Raw genomic sequence first — 22074 nt, forward strand, 5'->3', positions numbered from 1 at the left:
CATTCATTTCCTTACAGAGGAATATTTTAGGTTTAGTTCTTTGATTCAGAATTGGAAATGATGCTAAAATAGGTTTGTGGAAAAATTAAATTATAAACTGTCATATTCCATCCCACTTAATGTGAATGAGCAGAGTCTCTAGGATAAACTCGATTAACATAAAAAAAGGGTAAAATCTTATTTCTGTTTCTAGAGAACAAATAAAAAAAGATGTTTTAAAAATGCCCCCAAACTGTGCTCATACTTTCCAAATGACAGCACATGCTATTCCTCTATCGCTCAGGCAAATTTTCATTTTAAAAAAGCTGCTTTCTCCATCTCTCTTCTTGAAATCTCCTACGGAAAGAGGATTTTTACATCCAGCGATTGGGAATTGGCTATTTAACCTCAAAGCCACATCTGTGCCCCATCTGAGTCTTGGGAGACGCCAGTTGCAATGAAAATGATCATGACCAAGGCAATACTGCAATCAAAATGGCAGCTCAGGCTTTGGTGTGCTTACCAGATGCAGCCTGTACAAAGGGCATGATGTACATGCTAATGCTTCATTCTTAAAACCACCCACATGTTGCTATTATTACTATTCCTCTCTCACAGAAAAGGAAATGGAAACATGGAGGTTAAGTAATATGTCCAGTGTCATGCACATAAGTAAAGCCAGTTCACCTGATCCCCCGAACCCTTGCTGCTTATCACTGCACTAAAGGATTTCTCTCCTGCTTAAAGCACAGAGCATCCCACCCATAGAAAGCAAGTAACCCTAGGCCTGGGGGCTCTAGGCCTTTCAAAGCCTGAAGAAGGTCAGACATGGAGCCACTCTGTGTACTATGGGGACAGCCTGTGTGTGACAGCTAGGGCAGGTCAGAAGCATGGGGCATAAATTCAATAGCACCAGGAGGACAGCAGGAAGAGTGGTTAAGAGCTCAGGCTCTGGTGTTGGCTGAATCAGGGCATATCAACATATGACTTTTTAAAATTTAAACTCTTTGACTTGGGCAGCCCCGGTGGCTCAGCAGTTTAGCGCCGCCTTTGGCCCAGGGCCTGATCCTGGAGACCTGGGATCGAGTCCCACGTTGGGCTCCTTGCGTGGAGCCTGCTTCTCCCTCTGCCTATGTCTCTGCCTCTCTCTCTCTCTCTGTCTCTCTCTGTGTGTGTGTGTGTGTGTCATGAATAAATGAATAAAATCTTTAAAAAAAATAAACTCTCTGACTTAAGTTTCTTCTTTTGTGAAATGAAAATGATAACTTTGGCATCTTGTGCAAAGTTGTGAACTACCGTAAAATTATGCCTATGAAGTTCTTAGTACTTGACATGGGAAGTCTTGGCGATGTAACTCTACTACTATGGCTAAGTGAAGCCTACGCAGGGAGCTCAGGAGAGGGAAGGAGGAGCCCACTGGTTCCTTCATGTTCCCATCTTCATGTCTCTAATACTGAATGGACGTATGAAAGGCTACGGGCTCCAGCGCTAATCAATGCTACTACTGGCAAGAGAGGAAAGAGAGTGGTCCTTGCCTTGCATTCAGAAAGGAAGGGGGCATTACTGACCGGGCCGACGAGGTTGGCTCTGTGACCTGGCGCTGTACACGGACGCCATGGGCACAGTTCTCCGGCCCCCCCGCCTGGGTTGAGAGGGGGATGTCCGGGGACGTGTGGCTGATCTTCATGGAGGAGTCAGGGCAGGGGGTGGGAGGGTCTAAGAAGCCCTCACTGTTCTCCTGCTCATTGGTCTCTGTGTCCGTGTAGTTAAGAGGTTCCCGGTTGTTGTCTTTGCTACCAGACAGCAGGCCTCGTTCTCGCCACGGAACCCAGCAGAGCTTCCAAGACACGAAGAGAGACACGCCAAAAAGCGCGAGGCCACAGGCAGTGACCACGAGGGTCAGCAGGCTCACCGAGATATCTGCAAAGAAGCAAAGATCAAAGGTCAGTGTGGCTGCTCTTCCTGGGCCCATCCATTGCACACTGCAGGCAGATGACCCTTTCATCCATTCATCCCTCGGGAGCTGGCCGCAGGGTCACCTGATTCTGGCGTGGGGACAGTGAGACTCAGAGACAGCACAGGGAAGGTAACAGGCAGGCAGTATTTCCAAACGATGAACGGTCTGCTCTAGCAAGAGGCAGGATATATTCAGGGAGACTAGGAATGCCCTCTAAGGCAACTGAGACCCTACACCAGAACAATATAAATCACTGGGGTTTTGTGAGCAGGACAGTTTCAGCAGTCCTTAAAAATGACTCGGTAATTTCAGAGAGCCGTGTAATAGAATTTGGGAGTTGTGTAACAGTTTTCTAAATCAAAAGAAACTGGAATGTTTTCTTTCTCTTTCTGATATTGATTTTGAAGAATCTAAGCAACGTGAAGCTCAAGTCCTCTGAAGCCTCAAGGATATCCTACAGCCAGTGGCCGGGTGCCCGGGACCCAGCACCAGCCATCATAGTTTGGGTCTCCCAGTAGCACTCCCCGAGACAAGTATTCAAGGGCAGGTGGTTTATTTAGAAAGTGAAGAAAACACAGGTAGAGGAGTAAGGAAGTGGTCCAGGGAAGGCGGCCAGCAAAAGAGGCTTTACCAAGCCAGTCACTACAGATGGAGGTTACATCTCCTGGGCAAGAGTCACACCTCAGTCACCCCCACAAGAGGCAAGGAGCTGGGTTACGTAAAACGTCAGCTCCCTTAGTCAGGGATTGGAGGGCAGCTCTCACGGGGCATTTCCCACCTGCAGCACAAGTGGTGCAGTCCCAAACTCCCACATTCAAATAAATGCAGAGGCTGGCCTTTGGAGGTCAGCAGGCACGCGCTGAAGTGGTGAGGGTGAATGGATATGGCAAGGCAACCATAGCATCTGCTACCTAGACCGTGTGACCTCAGCTAGGGCCCATGGCAGTGCAGTAGCTATGCCCCTAACTCCCAGAATACAGCCCACCCCCCCTTCAGGCTTCTGCCCTGTGCCTCAGTGGAGTCAGGGAGGCTAAGGCATCAACCTGAACTCATTCCTGGCACTGTGGTGGTTGTAAACCCCTTATTTTAAAGGACACTCGCACCTGCCCTTACTGTGCTCCATTACACTCAGGAGCTCCAAGAATTCTCCCAGGTTTTGCCTTTACTGTCCATCATCAAAATATTTGCATTGCTTCAGCCCAAGTTTTCTGAATGTCCATTACATGCCAGGTACTGTGCTCGGTTTAGGAAATTGTACAAGGGAAAACATGACAGACACATTCCATACTTTATTCATAGACTCATATTCTTATGAAGGAGATAATTAGGAATAAGTTAATTTTCACAATATCAATTATCCACAGCATGCCAACAATCCACGACATGAAACAACTGGTCTTTCTGCTGAGACATGCGTGTGAGGCCCAACCGCAAGTCACTTACCTACTGAGCCAAGCTGACCACCCACCATCCGTGTGCTTTTCAGCATGACTCTGAAGATACTCGATCATTCTTATGAAATGATAAAACAGTTTCTTCATGAAAAATTGCTCTTGAGAGAACGCCAGCTGCTAGGGCTGGTGATGGATCTAATGTATCTCCTCTATGCCTCCCCATCAATCTTTGTCCTTTTGGTGAAATTGTATTCTATCTCTGCTCGACAATACTAAGAGTTTCACATGGGTTAGTGAGCTCAACTCTGCCACCTTTCTCTCCTCTAGTCCCACTGAAAGGGGATTAGCAAACTCTACAGCAACTGAAAACAAGGATGGGTTCCATCAATCCATCAGTGAACCAGTAACGTTGAGGAATTTCTAGAATTGTTTTAAAGTTAAAGCTAATTAGTACTGAACATTTAACACAAGCAAATGAAGTGACACTAAGGAAACAATAAAAACTAAAACTCCCAGGTGCAGAGCAGCAAGGGCAGGGATGGCAACAGGAAGGAGAGTCAGTGGGGGCAAAGTAAGGGGCACCAGAAATCACACATTATGGAGCCCTAACACAAGGCAGGGAGAGAGCATGGTCCAGCCACAGGCTCCATTGCATTCTGATGGCTCACACAGGAGCATGGAAAATTTGTCAACACAAACTTCTAGCATAGGTAGTACTGCTTCTAGCATGGAAAATTTGTCAACACAAAATTCTAGCATAGGTAGTACACAGAAGGGAGGAGACCCTGTCCCAGTTAATCAGACTGCCACAGCAAACATCAACTCCTACCTTGTCCAAAAAAAATCTAAAAACAAAACAGGCTCCACAACACAGTGAAATCCCTTAACACATAGTTATTCAAACTGAGACAAAACTCCTTGTCTGTTAATCACTTTGGCACTGTCCTGACACAAGACACTGCTACAAGACACCAGCCCAGACTGGAGTTGGGGCACACTGGAAAGCAGTAGTGTTCACCAGTACAATGTACTAATTATATTGTTATTCACCCAGTATTTGCTCTCCCCTCTCTCCACCACAGTGCCCCCCTATGCCGAGGAAGGAGAATAAATCCCAACCCCTAGATAATGGTTTTGTCCATGTGACTTGCTCTAGTTGATAAGAGTAGATATGGCCCATGCCACCTCTGACCAGAGTACTCTTGGCTCCACCTTCTCCCATGAGAAGAAATCTTAAATAAAGCTCACTCTTCCAACTTAGGACGGAACCAGCTGTGGGGCAGAGCTGTAGCTGATCCACATATCCATGAGCAAATCCTAGAGAGTTGATGTTTTAGGTCACTAACATTTTGAAGATGTTTGTTACCATGGCAAAAAACGTTGACTAACACATGACCATATAATTTATTGTCTAAAGTTGGGACACCTTAAGAGAGAGGGGTGCCTGGGTGGCTCAGTCAGTTAACTGTCCAAATCTTGATTTTGGCTCAGGTTATGATCTCAGGGTTGTGGGACTGAGCCCTGCATTGGATGCCCAACTCAGTGGGGTGTCTGCTTGAGATTCCCCCCTCTCTCTCTGCCCTCCCCCCCACAACTTCTGCTCACACGCATGCTCTCTCTCAAACAAATAGATAAATTTTAAAAATATATATAGAGAGAGAAGGGGTGATATTAATAATCATTTGGGACAAGAGACCACACAGTACCCAGGGTAGACTAGAGCATATGGTCACTCTGGACTCATCACCTTGGTACAATATAACATCACAGGGTTAACATGGAATAGACAACATACTAAATAAAAGAAATTAAAGCCTGGGGTCACTTTTGCTAGTAACCACAGGGCCCTGACCCAACTCAAGAATGTCCCCAGCTTGTTAGCTGACTTCAGCTCATGCACCAAAAAAAATCCTCAGCTTGGGGCTCACAAGTCCAGTCATGGGGAATCCATGAGAGCAAGAATATTGTCTATCTCAGCACTGAATGCCAAACAACTAAAAGAATGCCTGGCACATAGTAGGCATTCAGTAAACGTCTGATGACACCACCCGAGGAGTGCTGTAGCCATCTGCTACATTTACCATGAATTATGGTTGTGGCCTACACACCCTTGGAGGTGCTACTCATCCTCATAATCATTATGGATTTGGGAGCATACAGGTATTACAGAGAATTTCTGCAAGTGACAAAAGTGATTTTTTTCTTACTCACACTAAAGTGCATGTGTGTTAGCAATGGGCCAGGGAATATCTTCCAGAAGAAACCAATGATGACCTACACAGACACACCAACCACTGAGTACAATCATCTGGGCTTCTGTTTTGCAAACAACTCAGGGTACCCTCTGGACAATTTTCTTTTTTCAGAACAAAGTGTTAGAAAAAACTGCTGTGGAGTCACTACGGCCATAGATACTAGCCACCTCAGACTCACAATCTTAGGATAGGGAAGAGAATCAGCTCAGAATCACACAATAGCTTTGCTTAGAAGAGAAGTTATTTCTTAAGTTAGGTGGTAGGTACATGGCCATTTGTTTTATGATTGATCCTGAAACCATATGTTATCAATATATATATTCTTTGGCATTTATGGCATATTTCATAACAAAAATGGAAAAAATAGTAACATCAAAAAATGATTATTCTAAAGATAAATTTCCTTAAAAATGGGAAAGTATAATTAGTTCTTTTGTCCAAGAGCCAAGAGAATAACCAGATGGTGATTCAGGGATGAAGGGAGGCAAATGGCAACCCAGTTCTGCTCCAGATCCCTGGAGGTGCTGCTGCTTGGGGGTGACTGTGCATGAAAACTATACCCAGACCAGACATTGAGTACATTTTTCCAAGGAAGATGTGGCACAGAAGATCCTGCAATCAGGTCTGACCATCAGAACTCTCTTCTAGCTGCTATTAGATGTAGCCATTGGACATGATGTACTGTAGCAATACCCCTCAACACCAGATACAAGACACCATGACATCCCTACACTCAACAGATATCCCTATACATCTATAATTCTAAGAGATCCATGCAAGCCTAAAGACTTGTTTTGGAATGGCAAATATTATTGTCCAATGAAAGAAAGGCTTCAAAGTCCATAGTCCATACACTGTACATGGACAGATGAATAGTAGTTGTTCCCCTAAACTGTGAAGGGGCAGGAAGAGAATACATAAGCTGACAACCAAAGAAAAGCTATGGGACAAATGAGCACCTCAAAAGAAGTTAACCAAGCTGAGCCATTAGAATAAACTGGCCCTTGACATTAAACAAATTAACATAAGAGGCAAATTAATTCCTATACTCAGTAAGATTTATAAAACAGTGAATAAAACTAAGAAATATGGATGCAGTAGTGATCAGAATCAGACAGCCTTGAGATCCCACCTGATCTTTTAAGAAAAGAAGATTGTACCCCTAGAATTCTACAGCTAGCCACATTATCACAAGAGGGGGAAAAAGGCATTTTTAAGCAGTCAGTGACTCAGAAAATACACCATTCATGTACCTTCTCCTGCATCAAACCTAAGAAATTCTCCAAACAAACAAATAAATTTTTTTGTCAGAATAGAGAACCCAAGAAAAGGAAAGATATACTATATAAGATATAGACTTACATACTGTGTATCACAAGAATTAGTGATAAGCAAAGAAAATAGCACAGAGTGCACTAAATCTAAGTTATTGCTGTTATGAGGTTATGAAGTTCAATGTAACTTCTCAGGAAAAAAAAAACACATAAAAGAGTAAAAGGATACTATCCGCACACTTAAATCCCGACAATTCCAACAAAATATGGGAGGCAGAAGAAGGAAAAAAGTAAAAACAAATTAAATGTCCTATATTGTTAGCATGTAGAAATTATCGATACCTCGACTTGATGTTGATAAGGAAGCATGAGTACAAATATGTATATGAAATATTTAAGGGGGACTTTGATTCATAGTGACACATCTGTATACATGTTAATATCCTCTTCTTCTGGAGACCCCCATTAAGTGATAGGAAGTAAATAAAAAATATAAATGATAATAACAGGGAGTACAGCACAAGACAACTGACAAACTGAAAAACTTTCCTGGAAGACTGTATGTGGATAGAGAAGCAGGAGAGGAATGCAGAAAGTAATACACCTAAAGGGTAGGCAACCTCACCTACTGACCTCAGCTTCAGGACACAGACATTTCCAATATGGAGGCAGCTAAGACTGAGATACAGAGCTAAAAATATGGGCATGGATTGAAAATCTTCACGAAAATATTGTCCGATCTATCTAGGAAGAAACCAAGGCAACTAGTATGAGAATTAGTGCCCAAGGCCAAAATCCGCCACATTCTTGCAAAAAAATCTAACCCCCTAAATCCCATTAAAGTAAATTTTGCCTGTTAAAATATCACCCACACACACACAAAAAAATAAATAAAATAAAATATCACCCACAGATACACAGCCTCATAGCTTTTCTACTACCTCATTATTAAATATGACTAAGCTACAAAGAATCATCAGCCATGTACGGAAATCTTATAGCATCCAGTTCAATGCAGAGAAGCCAAAAAGAGGTTCCTACAGAAAACAGATAAAATCGGTGAGGAAATAAGAATTTTTCATTCACAGGATGTTTCCAGAAGGTTTTTAGTCCACAAAACTAGAGTAGATCACTAGTAAATGAATGAAGAATTAGACAATGTTCTTAGAAGTAAAAAACATGACTGCTGAAACAAATTAAAAATTTCATAGAGGGCAGAGAGCTTCTGATTCGGTAGGTCTGCCTAACAAGTTCCTAGGTGTGGCCACTGCTGCTGCTACTGGTCTGGGATATACTTTGAGAACTACTTTGCCTGTTGTTGAACCTAAATGAAGTAAGCAAGTACTATGCATAAATTTCAGAAAGGAATGAAGAGAAGACACATCCTCTTGTCCTCAAGAAGCTTAGCTTCTGGCTAGAAAACCACAAACTGCATATTCAGGAACCATAGGCAACAAAGTGGAAAATCTGATACCTATGGAAATTCTAACAGGAGATGCTAAGTAGACTACTGACCACTCAGTTGGACACTTTGCAGAAAATTTAGAGATGTATATTAGGGAGATATTGTCCATGGGATCACCCAGGCCCAACTAGTGATGGGGGCTGATCAAGAAATATTTTTTATTCTTATCTCTTTCCAACTTCACATTGTCCCAGAGGACTGGAGTTTTCAAAAGGATTACATTGGAACCTAAAGATTTAGGGTCTGTGTCTAGTCCTCTCCTGGCCAAAGGAAACAGACAATGAAGACCCAGAGAAGCCAATCGACACTCGGGATGAAGGAAATGTGGTATTTCCAGGGTAGGCAAAAGAAGCTGGGAATCACAATTGAGGAGGGAAAGCATAAAAGATCAGAACCAGAAAAATGGTGCTAAGCACTGGGCCTGAGATGGAGTGGGACATAAAAAAGAGGGAACTCAAAGTCAGAAGCTCAGATGATAGGAACTGGCTTAGAAGACTGCAAAATGAAGACAGGCAAGTGGCTCAATGTCACTGATCCATTCATCTACATACGACTTACCTTTCAATCAAAGGATTAGAGGCAGCTTAAAAGATATATATAACACACATACACACACACACACACACACATACACACACACACACACACCACACTGGGGGGCCTGGATAGCTCAGTCCATTGAGGATCAGGTCATGATTTCAGGGTTGTGAGATCCAGCCCCCCCACGGGCTCCATGCTCTGCCAAGGAGTCTCCCAAAGATTCTCCCTCCCTCTCCCTGCCTTTGCCCCTTCCCTGCTCACATGTTTGCACACACACTCTTTCCCTAAAATAAATAAATAAATCTTTAAAAAATTAATATACAGCACAATAAAATAAAATAAACTTTGTGAGGAAATCAGGACCAAAGAAAAATAAAAGCAAAATGAAGATGAAGTCAGGGGTAAGGTACATAGCCAAAAAACATGTATGAAGTTTTGTAAAGTTGCCAGAAGTGGCTAGAGAATTGGCTCCCAACATCCCACTTGTCAGAGAAAAGAATGAAATATAAATAATTATGTGATTCAGCATCCAAAACACTAAACAATTAAGAAACATTTTAGACAAGGAAAATTGGAACTAGAAACGTAATGATGTTAGAGATTACTGTTAACTACTTTCTAGATATAATAATTATATTGCGGTTATGTTGTGTAGATACAAATGAAAACATTGAAATGATATCTGGAATTTATTTCAAATTATAAATGAAACAAGATTGACCACGGGTTAATAGTTATTGAAACTGAGTAATGAGTATGTGGAGTTTATTATTCTCTTTACTTCTGACAATTTCTTAATGAAAAATAAAAAACAAAACATGTTTTGCTCAGGAAAAATGTTGATCCCTGACTCCAATCTTAGACTTTCTTATTTAATAGGCCTTGGGGTAAAGACCTTTAATTTCCATTTTTAATAAGCATTTAAAATCTTAGATTAAGCTAATGTAGACAGTATATAGATAACACTGAGTACACCTGATGTATATCTATACATAAGGCATACATATATCCATGTGCGCACACAGACACATAGTGGTTCAGAACACAAGACGCCTTCCTAATCCTAAAACAATTGTGTCTTGAGGGCCTAATAAAGATAACACTGGAAAATCTAGTTAGACAGGCCACAGACAACTTGAGGCTATTAACTGGTGCCTTGTAGGTAAAAAAGTAATGTAATTAGATGGAGGGAACAGGCAAGACCAGACAGCTTTGAGGATAAGCTGTCAGGTGTTTCAGGGAACGGAACCAACATGAAAAACCCTGTACTACAAGAAACTTGAGTGATCACCCACAACAGCCCATGTCAGAATTCCCTCATCAACAATCCCTTCCATGTGACCATGAGGCCTTCATTTGAATACTTTATTTACTGTCTTTTTAGCCTTAATACAATGAATATGTATTATTCTACAATTTAAAAAGAGAATAATATAGTAAAATTGCTGTGTTTAATAATCACAGCATTCTGGAGTTATCCAGAAAAGGGGAACTCAGCTCCATACACACCTCAGTAGCCCAGAAGGCATCTTCTGGATGGTGACCCTCAGGCATCTTAGATAAAAGTATATAATAGGAGATCCCGGGGTGGCTCAGCAGTTTAGCCCCCCCCCCTTTGGCCCAGGGAGTCCTCGTCAGTCCCGCATGGAGCCTGCTTCTGCCTCTGCCTGTCTCTGCCTCTCTCTCTCTCTATGCCTGTCATGAACAAATAAATAAATAAATCTTTAGAAAAAAAAAGTATATAATAGATTTTAGACTAAAATTAGATGTTTTGGTGTTTAAATGATTGCACTTAAGTTGTCTGGGAAATGCAATCTTGCAGAACTTTCTCTTTAATTATACTGCAAGCACAACAGCACAGTGGTTAGGGGCACGCGTTCTAGAATCACGTAGTCAAGGTCTGCAGCCCCACACCAGTGGTGTAACCACACTTAGATTTCTCCTTATCTTATTTCTCTTTGTAACAATGCTGGGATAATAATAGTATTTACTTCTTGGGGTTATAGTGAGTGCTTAGAAAGGTCCTAGCACTCAATAAATTATTGGGTTTTGTGTTTTCAGGATTCAGCCACTGCTTATCCAGACTTACTCTTATGTCAAAAAATGGTCAGTGTGGTTAATAAATAGTGAGACCTCCTGTAGCTTGATGAAATGGGCTAGGACAAGCAAACATCAGGTGCCTAATAGGTGCTTATGGAGCTTAATTACTGAGGACAAAAAGAAAAAAAAGGAGGGCCTATTAAGCACCTGGTATTTGCTTGCCCTCAGGGAACCATTAGTCAAGAGAATTTCAACAATGTTATTCAGGAATCACCGAATCACCGAGTGCTAGCTACTGAAGCCCAGAAGTGGGGGATACATAACCCAACCTGGCTTTTAGAAAAGGCTTACCATAAAAGAGGAGGGAGCCAAGCCCTACTTATAACTACTTCTCTTATACAAAGTCCAAACTCAGATCACTTGGCCATGTGATCAAAAGACTTTACTAGAAGAAAGGCCAGATGTATAAGGAAGCTCCAGGAAAGAACTGGCATGTTCCATGAGCTCTAGAACCAGCTATGCCAGCATTTGTAATTCATAACCTTGTGTAGGTCACTGCCTCTCTATGGTCTTCCTCATCTGTCATAAAGGTCTGGGGCATGGCTCTTGCAATTCTGTGGTTCGTGTGAAGATGCCAAATGACCTTGGGTTCACAGCAATATCTGCATCCAGAGCTAAAATCATTACCATCATTCCCGTTAGTGACCACAAGCCAATGGGTGCTATCCAACTGGAGGCTACAGTTTAGGATCATTCCTACTTTTTCATGCTTGCAGCAGGTCCTCTTAGCACTAGCTCATGGTAAAAACTGCAAGGATTAAGGAGCATTAACTCAAGCCTGCAGGGTCCATACCGTGATGAAGGTCCTGAGCCAGACAGAGCTCTTCTCTGCCTTATCCCTAAGAAGCAAAAAAACAAACAAACAAACAAACAAACAAAAAAAACCCTAAGAAGCCCGTGGACTAGTAAAATGAATTAGAACATGGAAATTGGCAATGACTGCATTTTCCTGTGATTGACATAAAAGGTGGAGCACATTTAGCAGGACTGTGTCTCAGGCCCTCAGATCCCTTCCTCAAAAGGCTGCCCAAGTGATCCCGTATGTTTACTAAACAGCTGGCCTAAAATTAGCCTTGCGAGAACACCTTCTGTCGCACCTTCTATTTACAAAGTACAGCCTCATCAGCGTGACCCACTCCTCTTCACACTGGCATCAGCCCCTCTGCCTCGGCCACACGGGGCAGGGGCTTGCTCCCACAACACTGGGGCTGCAACCACAAACACCAACAGCTGGCTTTTAACTCTGGTTCCCCTGCCCTTCTAGTCCTGTGGCACCTGAGCCCCTCCTGTCTGCACAACAGGAGGGTTCAGAATTATCAGGTTTGCCACTGGGCTCCCAGTCTCTTGTTATTCTCTGCAGAAATTATTTAACTGGAAACAAAATCTACTTAAGAAAATCTTTTACCACCCACTGTAGCTTCACTGGAAGTGCCTGCAAATACAGTGTTTTCCATATCATGGGATTCTGGCCTGTGCAGAGTAAATAGAAACACTCAGATGTACTCAGGTTCCTGTGAAATAATAGAAAATCTGATATGTATGGGGTCAGACAATGAGGACTTTTTGCCTGAAAAGAACACCGTGAAGTGGAACCCAAGAACATGTGGGGGCTAGACACAACCCAAAGAGGTCGGCAACCTTCCTTGGTGTGTGTCTGCGGAAACTGGGAGTCCTAGCCCACCCAGCAGTGCAGAAGGATACGGGCAGCAATCGGGAGACCTGATGTCCACTTCTTTTTTTTGTATGAGACTAGGGACTGCCTGCAACCTCTCCAGGGCCGTTGTTTACTTCTAAAAGGGGTGAGGAAAGTCCTCCATGCCTGGCTCTTTTGAAAGTTAGCTGCACTTGCATCCATTTAAAGCCTTCCATATGCTTTCATAGTGTTGAGATTCTCCTTAAGCTTGGCACTGCTGCATTGACCCAATAATTTGTACCCTCCACAGGACCCCTTTCCAAATTTCATCAGTCCCAGTCACTTCCTAAACCAGATCTGGTCTTGCTTTGATCCAATTACCATTGAAATCTCTCCTCTACCCTGTGGAACAAGATCAAGAGGTTGCTGACCACCACCTTTGTGAACAAGCATTTAGAAAAATCTCATAAAGCAACATGGAATGTTAGGGTGACAATGCTTCTTCCCATTCCTGGCTCCCATGAGGAGTGATTTTTCCCTAAATGCTCCTTATCATTACCCTCTTCTCCTTTCAGAGGTGAAGGGGGTTGGTTGCTCAATTAGAAAGCATCTTCCTTTTTTTTTTTTTTTTAAGATTTTATTTATTTATTCATGAGAGACACAGAAAGAGAGGCAGAGTCATAGCCAGAGGGAGAAGCAGGCTTCCTACAGGAAGCTTGATTGTGGGACTCCATCTCAGGACCCCAGGATCACTACCCAAGCCGAAGGCAGATGCTCAATCACTAAGCCACCCAGAAGCCCCATAGTATCTTCCATTTACCCCAAATCCATCTCCTTCCCCCTCTGTCTCATTTTGGGACATGGAGGTTGACTCAAATGGACTGTATCCATGAGGTCCCTTGCCTTGGCTTCTGTTGAGTTAGGCCAAGAAGAGGCCCTAATAGGAAATCAGAGGGTGAGTAGAGAATGAAGTTACAGTATTTATTCCCCCAGTTCTCTTCCAGCTAGGTTACCAGGCCATATGTGTCCCGCTACTGGAAGCCATAGACCCTTTTCTGGATTCTTTCAGGCTCATGGGTGGCAATGGCTCTCTACTATTTCAAGCCCTGGAGTACTGTACCATCCCTTGCTGGCTTCCCTGCATCCTGACCATGCCTTTGTAAAACTCACTTATTAAGCAATCCTCAAATTACCCAGTTTGACCACAGTGCCTGTTTCCACTGGGACCCAGAATGATATGCTGTAGAATGAGCTGTTTTATATTCTAGGCCCTACCTCTTGTCACCTGCTTAACCTCAGGGAACCTGAACTCATATTTGAGCCTGAGTTTCCTAATATATAAAATAAGATGCAATGAGATAGAAGGGTCCTTCCAGATCTCACGTTTTGAGTGAGAGAAATTTTATATCTAAAGTCTCTTCTACAACTTAGCATGATGTCTGGCACACAGGAGGCACTCAATGTTTGATGAATGATAAAATTCTAAGCTGTGTATCATTTCCATTTTTGTATCCACTAAAAAAATGTGCTTCAGGAAAAGAAACTGCCAAAGAAGTCATGTGCTTCAGTATATATAGAGTGAGCGTTAAGATAACCTTTTCATCACGATTGAAAATGATACAGTATTCCATGCTTCTTTGAACATTTAAGACTCTATAGAGGCAGTGCAGGGCAATGGAAAGAGCATGGGCTCTGTAGACAGGCATCATTTCTTAAATGAACTTCACAATGCATTGTATTGAGCTGCCTTGATGAAATTATTATGTAATTAGGGGTAGAGTGACCTATAAAGAGTATGTCAGACAAATCACATTTTCAGGAGACATTCTTACAGCCAGATAGTGTCTCCAGATAGTCTTGCTTTTAGGGCAACAATAACCCTAGAAGCACCTCTCCTAAGAAAGGTTCCAAGCCACAGGATGCTTAAGTCAGAACAGAGAGTGAACTCTTGGCTCCAGCTCTTCCCTATTTTTTTCCCCTCTCTCTGTCTTGAACCCTGGTCCATGGGAACAGGCTTCTTCCAACATATAACTTTTTACTAGTTTGGACTTCTATATGTGAAACCCTAATGTGCCCACCAGGTCATGGATCTGCCTGTGCAAGAGAGTCAGGCTTAAATAACTGGCAACTGATTAAAAGCATGGGCTCTCGTGTCTTGTATTTAACTCTTAATTTTCTACAAATTATGTTTTTAAGTCAATTTCCTTTCAGTAACTATTTCATGCTGCCAAAATGAAGATGGTTTCTCTTAAATCATTCATTTTCATTAGTAGTTAGGTATAGAAAGTGGAATCTATTCAACACCAGAATGATTAATAATACTGGTATATGACCCCAAAAAGTAGTACTTGTTCTAAAAAGCATTCGCTGTAAAGAAAAAAAAATACTTTAGGTTTCAATACAAATTACTTTTAACTCTAACTGGAAGATACAAAGAATACCAATGCTTCTCAAAAATTCTCTCTTTAGGCCTGCCTCTCCTTGAGTCACAGAAATTTTGACTAACAGGCAAAGTGGCTACAACTATAGCTATAAGCACACACTGATGTTTTTTCCTAAGACTTTTCTGCGGTCTTCACTTCTCTTTATATTGGGTAGGGTTTTATTTTCCACTTTTTTTTTTTGGTGTGGTAAAATTCTGCAAAACAGAAGATTTACCATTTTAACCATTTTTATGCACACACTTCAGTGGCATTAAGCACATTCACACTTGTGCAGCCATCACCACCGTCCACCTCCAGAACTTTTATTATCCCATACTGAAATTCTGCACCCATTAAACAATAACCTCCCATTCACTTCTCCATCCCTCTCCCCAGCCCCTGGTAACCACAGTTCTACTTTCCATGTCTCTGATAAGCCAAATAGTGTGCTTCATTTTAATGAAGCCTACATAGGCTCTTCACCTCTCAAAAGTGCAGAGAGAACTGAAGACAATGTCAGCCAGAGAGCACAGGCAGGCAGCTACAAAATGCCGAGTAAACAAGAGAGCCTGGGGGGCCATTCCAAATGATGCTTCAGAGACTTAACTGGGAAAGGGAGCCACAAGTAATTGTTTTACTAACATTCTGCCAGTTCCCCGACCCTGGATGGAATGTGCTGTCTTGCAGCTGCATAGACCTTCTCCCACTTTTCTGTCATTCATCAGCATCCTGTATCACTCAGTCCAAGCAACACTGCCATGACACACTCTATACAAACAAGGCTTGAGACAGGAAAAGTGTTTTCCTAAAGACCAAAAATGCAAGTGCTAGAGACACGAGTAATGAAAACTCCAAAGAGCAAGTAGAGAGGGCAGGGTTCTCACACATAAAGGTGCAAAAGAAATTGTGGCTAGACCACTAGCAGTAGATCATGCAGGGGGCCCTAAGGACAGAGCAGAGATTAGCGGGCAGCCAAGGCGAGGAACACAGGAGCAACATTGGAAGAAGAAACAGCAGGAGCAGCAAGTACACATTAGAGGCAGGACACAAGCAGTAGGTTCAGCTGAAAGATGGCAGAGCCAAACAGAGTGGCTCATTTTAAGTGGGATATTATTATCTACCATATTGCCTAAGGGAGACTCATAGGAAAACACAAGAAGTGGAAAGACAGGAGTCCTTCCTACCCTGTAGCAGGTAAAGAATGATGGTCCAGCAGGCCTAGGTATAAAATGCTAAAGTTGCCTCCCATAGGAGGCAACTATGTGCCCAGGAGATATTTAATCAATTAAACAGAAATAAGAATTATTGAAATGATCATAAAGGATGAGACATCATCATAAAAATACAAGAATTACTATGCAAGGAGCAGGTTGTGAAGAGTTACATTTCTAACAAATACATACATAACTCCACAGCTTTAGCAGTAATAGCCAGGCACCCGGTCTCTCTCAAGTCCCTCTACCAAAATACTCTTAATGGAGTATTGCCCACCCCACAGTTTGGGGTTCCTTCCAGGGTTTCCCAGAGCCCTAGCATCACTTACTTATTCCCACTGTTGTGACTCCGGAGTCTGTGTCAGAAGAGCCTTTGACAATCTTGTAAAATCAAGTCTAGGAGTATCTTTGCCATTTGCCATGAAGTCATGATGTTTCTTTCCACTGTGAACATATGGACTGCTATCTACCACTTGGAAAATGTGGTGCATCAGAGCCTAAACAATTCAACTTCCATAAATAACTTATAAAATATATAAGGAAAGGGAATGAAAGCATAAAGTGTTTGGTTGTCTTTATAACTTATATACTGTTTTGGAAAATTCTAGATGTTTGCTGATTTATAATTTGTTAGAAACTAAAAGGGGGCCTCTATCTCATTGTACCAAATGAGAAAGAAAAAGTTGCAATTAGATATCATCACTATTAATCAAGTTAGGTTTAAAATAAGGGTACAGGGCAGTCCCGGTGGCCCAGTGGTTTAATGCCGCCTTCAGCCCGGGGTGTGATCCTGGAGACCCAGGATCGAGTCCCATGCCAGGCTCCCTGCATGGAGCCTGCTCTTCCCTCTGCCTGTGTCTCTGCCTCTCTCTCTGTCTCTCTCTGTCTCTGTCTGTCTGTCTGTCATGAATAAATAAATAAAATCTTTAAAAAAAAAATAAAAAATAAAATAAGGGTACAGGGGCACCTGGGTGGCTCAGCTGGTTGAGTGTCTGCCTTGGGCTCATGTCATGATCCCAGGGTCCTGGGATTGAGTCCCGCATTGGGCTCTGTGCCAGGAGTCTGCTTCTCCCTCTGTCCGTGTCTCTGCCTCTCTGTGTCTCTCAGGAATAAATAATCTTTTAAAAAATTAATTAATTAATGGTTCTTTTTATAAAGTCATGAGTGTAAGGTTCAGAACTCTGCAACCAACATTAGTCAGAAGTGGTTTTCAGCAAAGTCAACTTACTTCTTCCTAAGATAACATCAAGTAATGATTAGACATATTTACCCACATTGGCTTCTCAGTTTGCTGGTGGTTATGGTTTCTACCCTTACTTGTTCAAAGGTCTGAGCAGAAATTGAGTTGCTCCCTGTCTTAGAAGAGGATCAAGCTCCTTACTACAGCCTTCTTCACCTTGAGATAATCTGTATCCTTATTTTTTTAAAGATTTTATTTATTTATTTATTTGACAGAGATAGCGAGGAAGAGAAAGCAAGAACACAAACAGGGGAAGCAAGGAGCAGAGGGAGAAGCAGGCTCCCCGCAGAACAGGGAGTCCAATGCGGGATTCGATCCCAGGACCCTGGGATCGACACTCAATCGCTGAGCCACCCAGGTATCCTAAGAACCATTAATTTAATATGAGCATTGAAAAGAGAGAAGCCTGGCTGAACTTTAGTCTCAAAATTCCCTAAAATTGGATCTAGGAGTAGCTTGTGCTATAGACTGTATACCTCCAAAATTCATATATTAAGTGCTAATACCCAATGTGTTAGGAGGTGGGCCTTTGGGAGATTATGAGGGTAAAGCCCTCATGAATGGGATTAGTTCCCTTATAAAAGAGGCCCCAGAGAGCTCTCTTGCCCATTCCACCAGGTAAAGACACAGTGAGAAAATGGCATCTATGAACTAGGAAGTGGGCCATTAACAGACACTGAATCTGCCTATATCTTAATCTTGAACTTTCCAGACCTCAGAATTGTGAGGAATAAATCTCTGTTATTTATAAGTCACCCAGTCTATGGTAGTTTGTTATAGGAACCCAAGTGGACTAAGACAGTGTGGCCCCCAGGATGTGGAAATAGAACCCAATGGCCTGAGTAAACTCATACTGAGTTGTCTTTCTGTTTCTCAATGCTCAAACCCCATGATTAGGTGAGGGGGAGAATGTGGAAAATTAGGGTTAAAGGGTCATGTAAGGAGAGAAAAGTATGGAGAAATGAGAGGAGGAAACAAAGGATTCACCACATTAGGCTATTCTGATGTAAACTTTGGCCTTCTAAGATACTAAGAATACAGAGCAGAAAGAAAAAAGCTGCAGAGAAGCTGGGAAACAAAGAGGATTAATCCAGGAGTCCCCCTCAAAGAGAAAATGGAGAGGAAGAAGTTCTCATAAAAATAACATTTCCCAGAGTGAAAGAAAGACATATGGTTTTGGACTAAATATCCCAGAAAATGCTGAGCAAGATGAATGAAAAAAGGCATATATTCAGACACATTGCTATGAAATTTCAAAACCCCAAGGCTAGAGAAACATCATAAAGAGATCTAGAAGCAAGCACCTTTAGACTTTTAAGCAATTCTGTAATGCAAGAAGACCGTGAAACAGTACCTTTAAATATCCAAGAGAAAATTATTCTCATTATAGAATGTATGCTTAGCCAAATCATCCATAAAAATGAGGGCAAAATAAAAGCATTTTTAGAATGCAAGAACTCAGTATCTATATCCTATGTCCATCTTCTGAAAAATTTACTTGAGAATGTACTCTAACTAAATAAAAATAAAAGGAATTCAAAAAAGAGAAAGTAGGGAAACTAATAAACAGTGTACTTAACCTTCAAGTGCCAGTGATATGGGGTCCCAGGACAGCACCTCTGTCTAGGTTAGAGAGAATATTTCTAGATGAGAGCAGGAACTATCAAGAAGAAAGTAGATTCCCAATACCATATATATGATCAAGAGACTGGCTATTTTTGATAATAAAGTGAAGAAATATGCTTCCTTTTATATTTGCTGATAGAAAATACTGTAAGATAGTCCAAGAAACACAAAATGCCATAAAAGGAAGTTACAGGGCAGCCAGGGTGCCTCAGTAGTTTAGCGCTGCCTTCAGCCCAGGGACTGATCCTGGAGACCCGGGACGGAGTCCCACGTCAGGCTCCCTGCATGGAGCCTGCTTCTCCTTCTGCCTATGTCTCTCTGCCTCTCTCTGTGTGTGTCTCTCATGAATAAATAAATAAAATTTAAAAAAAAAAGGGAGGTTACAGTCAGATATCAAGTTAATTACAATACAACAAAATTATGAACAAGTGATGGCACATAACTGAAAACTTTGGATCCAAGGAACCAAATCCTTCAAGTGGCACAAGGTTAACAACATAAAACCGTGTTTCCTTTTCCGAGGTCCAATCCCACTTGATGGTGCAGGAGTTACTGAGTTTTACAAAATCACAAAAAGACAATAGCAGTAATAATAGCTCCACCTGTGAGCACCTAACAAGGGCCAATGCTGTGATAAGCATCACCTGTGTGATAATTCACTGATCATACGGAAACCCTATGATCACTACAGATTAGCAGATTAGGAAACCTGCCTACAGAAAGGTAACTTGTTGAAGGCTACTCAGTCACTGTGCTCTAACATTACCAGTCAATAACACTTTTAGCTCATGTGGTTGGGTGCCAGTTAACTGAAAAAGTCAGTTAAAGGAAAAAACCCCACCTCCCCTATACCTCAAATATTTTATCTCAATGTAAACATTTTGTTTTAACTTAAAATATTAATTCACCAATTCTTCGATACCGGGTAAAGCACTTCTCTTTGCATATGGGTCCTTGGATTATAATTTTGTGTTGTCTTTCTTATGTCACAAATACCCATAAGACTGTGTTCAATGCGAGTTTGTTTAAACTAGAATATGAAGTTAAAGATATTTGTGAGGCAATCTGATAGAGCATCCTAGGTTTTTACCATGGTTTTCAGTCTTTCACAATCGCTCCTCTACTCTTACCATATCAGCAACATTTAAAAATACGACTTACCTTTAGTAAGTCTTAGGGAGCATTTAGTTCAATTGTCACAGAAACAATAATTCCCTTTTAGTATTCATATTTCACCAGCATATGTAATATTTAATTAAATTACATAATTGAAATAATAAATACAACCAGAATAAATAAGTTCTAGAACAAAAATAACTGCTTCCTAGGAAGCCTTCCACTTAACTCATGGAAGCAGAAACAAACATGAATTGTAGTGAAAAGCCTGCTGTCTCTGGGCCCTCAGCTTCTCATGGTATTTATGAAATGTCTTCTAGAAGAAATGGAAAGCCCTGATAATTCCAGCCAAACAGACAACTGGAAGTTAGTTAAGAAAGCTTCAAGTGTACCATAAAACACAGTTTGTTGGTATGTAATATTTAGGATTAACATATGGGCAAAGCATGGATGACTTCATGATTACAATACAGAATGTAAGAATGTTACCATCACAGCATAGTAACAGCATGATAGTCAACCAATTTATCTTCATCCTACAAAGCAGAGGACCCGGAAATAATGACTAAAGTTGATACAGTAGGATATGGAAATTTACATATTTTTTAGAGTAACCAATAAAAGGATCCAAAACATAATAACAAATAAAACTTGGGAATGGGAACATTCCTCACCCTGTTTACCATATAAAATTGATAAATAGGGGTGTCTGGGTAGTTCAGTGGTTGAGATCTAGCTTTGGCTCAGGTCATGATCCCGGGGTCCTGGGATCCAGTCCCACATTAGGCTCCTTGCAGGGAACCTGCTTCTCCCTCTGCCTGTGTTTCTCTCTCTTCTGCGTCTCTCACGGATAAATAAATAGAAATCATGAAGTTGATAAATAAAAAGCTGAAGCACAAGTATATTATTTACATTGTGAAGGCAATTACCAGAAACCTAACCTAGTAAAGAGCCGATGAAAATGGTCACCTCTGAGAGTGGACCTGCAAGTAAGAAATAAAGCTTCTCTTTCTCCTTTATTCAGTACTGCGTGGTTTCCTGAAACACTTTCTAAACATATATATTACTTAGATAATTATAATTAAAAACTGCAAATAAGATGTGGAGAAGTTAAATATAGTACACATAAAGGAAACATGCTTTAAATCAGGAAGCTGAAATATGCCCAGTTCTGGTGAAAGAAGATCATTAAGGACCCAGAAGGGGCTCTGTCTCAACTGAAGCAGATGCCAAAAGCCACACAAAAGCACCTGGGAAGATTTCTGCTCTCTGAAACTTGCCACAGAGCTGCCGGCAGGTAACCCTAGGGTGGGGGACCCAGATGGCTTCCCAGGAGTCCCTGGGTCAGCGCCTGCTCAGAGGGCCCTGGGAGGTACATGCTGGAGGATCTGTAATTAGGCACCGCCTGTCATCACGCACGTGAAGCCCAGGGTGCCTAGCCTGCCATCTGTCTACCTGCCTGCCTCTGTGAATTCACACCTCGATACATACCCAGCCAAAGGGCATTTTATGGAAGCCCTTGGTCATGGTTCCACTTTTTGCCCTGAACCAGAATCACGGAGTCAGCTGCACACACACAGAGAGAGCGTCTATGAACATGGATTTGGCTTCAAGAGAAAAATGGGAAGATGGTGTCCATACTGTAAAATAGGTTCAGGGTCTCCCTCCAGCCAAAAGATTGTTGGATTTCATTTTATGGGTTTTTTTATGATATGAAAAAAATGGGTTTTGTTCATTTAATAAATGTAAAATTTTCTTACAATATTAGGAGTGAATTTTCCTTTACCCCAATTAATAATCAGGGAGTGCCCTAAGAATTTTAACTTGAAGAAGTATTTGAGAGCCTGTAGAAGATTTC

At 41.7% G+C, this 22074-nt stretch overlaps 1 protein-coding gene across 2 annotated transcripts in view; it reads right to left on the reverse strand.

The window, feature by feature from the left end:
- The window catches only part of SYT9 (synaptotagmin 9), a 189342-nt gene that overhangs the window by 133667 nt on the left and 33601 nt on the right, over positions 1–22074 (reverse strand). For both annotated transcript variants that reach the window (XR_005983967.1, XM_041730690.1), the window contains exon 2: positions 1548–1899. Coding sequence is in view for 1 of the 2 variants with exons in the window: in XM_041730690.1 (XP_041586624.1) it covers positions 1548–1899 (352 nt within the window). In the remaining variant the exon portion in view is untranslated. The remainder of the gene's footprint in view (positions 1–1547; positions 1900–22074) is intronic.

This window comes from Vulpes lagopus, chromosome 15 (genome assembly GCF_018345385.1).
Source record: "Vulpes lagopus strain Blue_001 chromosome 15, ASM1834538v1, whole genome shotgun sequence".
Classification (NCBI taxonomy): domain Eukaryota; kingdom Metazoa; phylum Chordata; class Mammalia; order Carnivora; family Canidae; genus Vulpes; species Vulpes lagopus.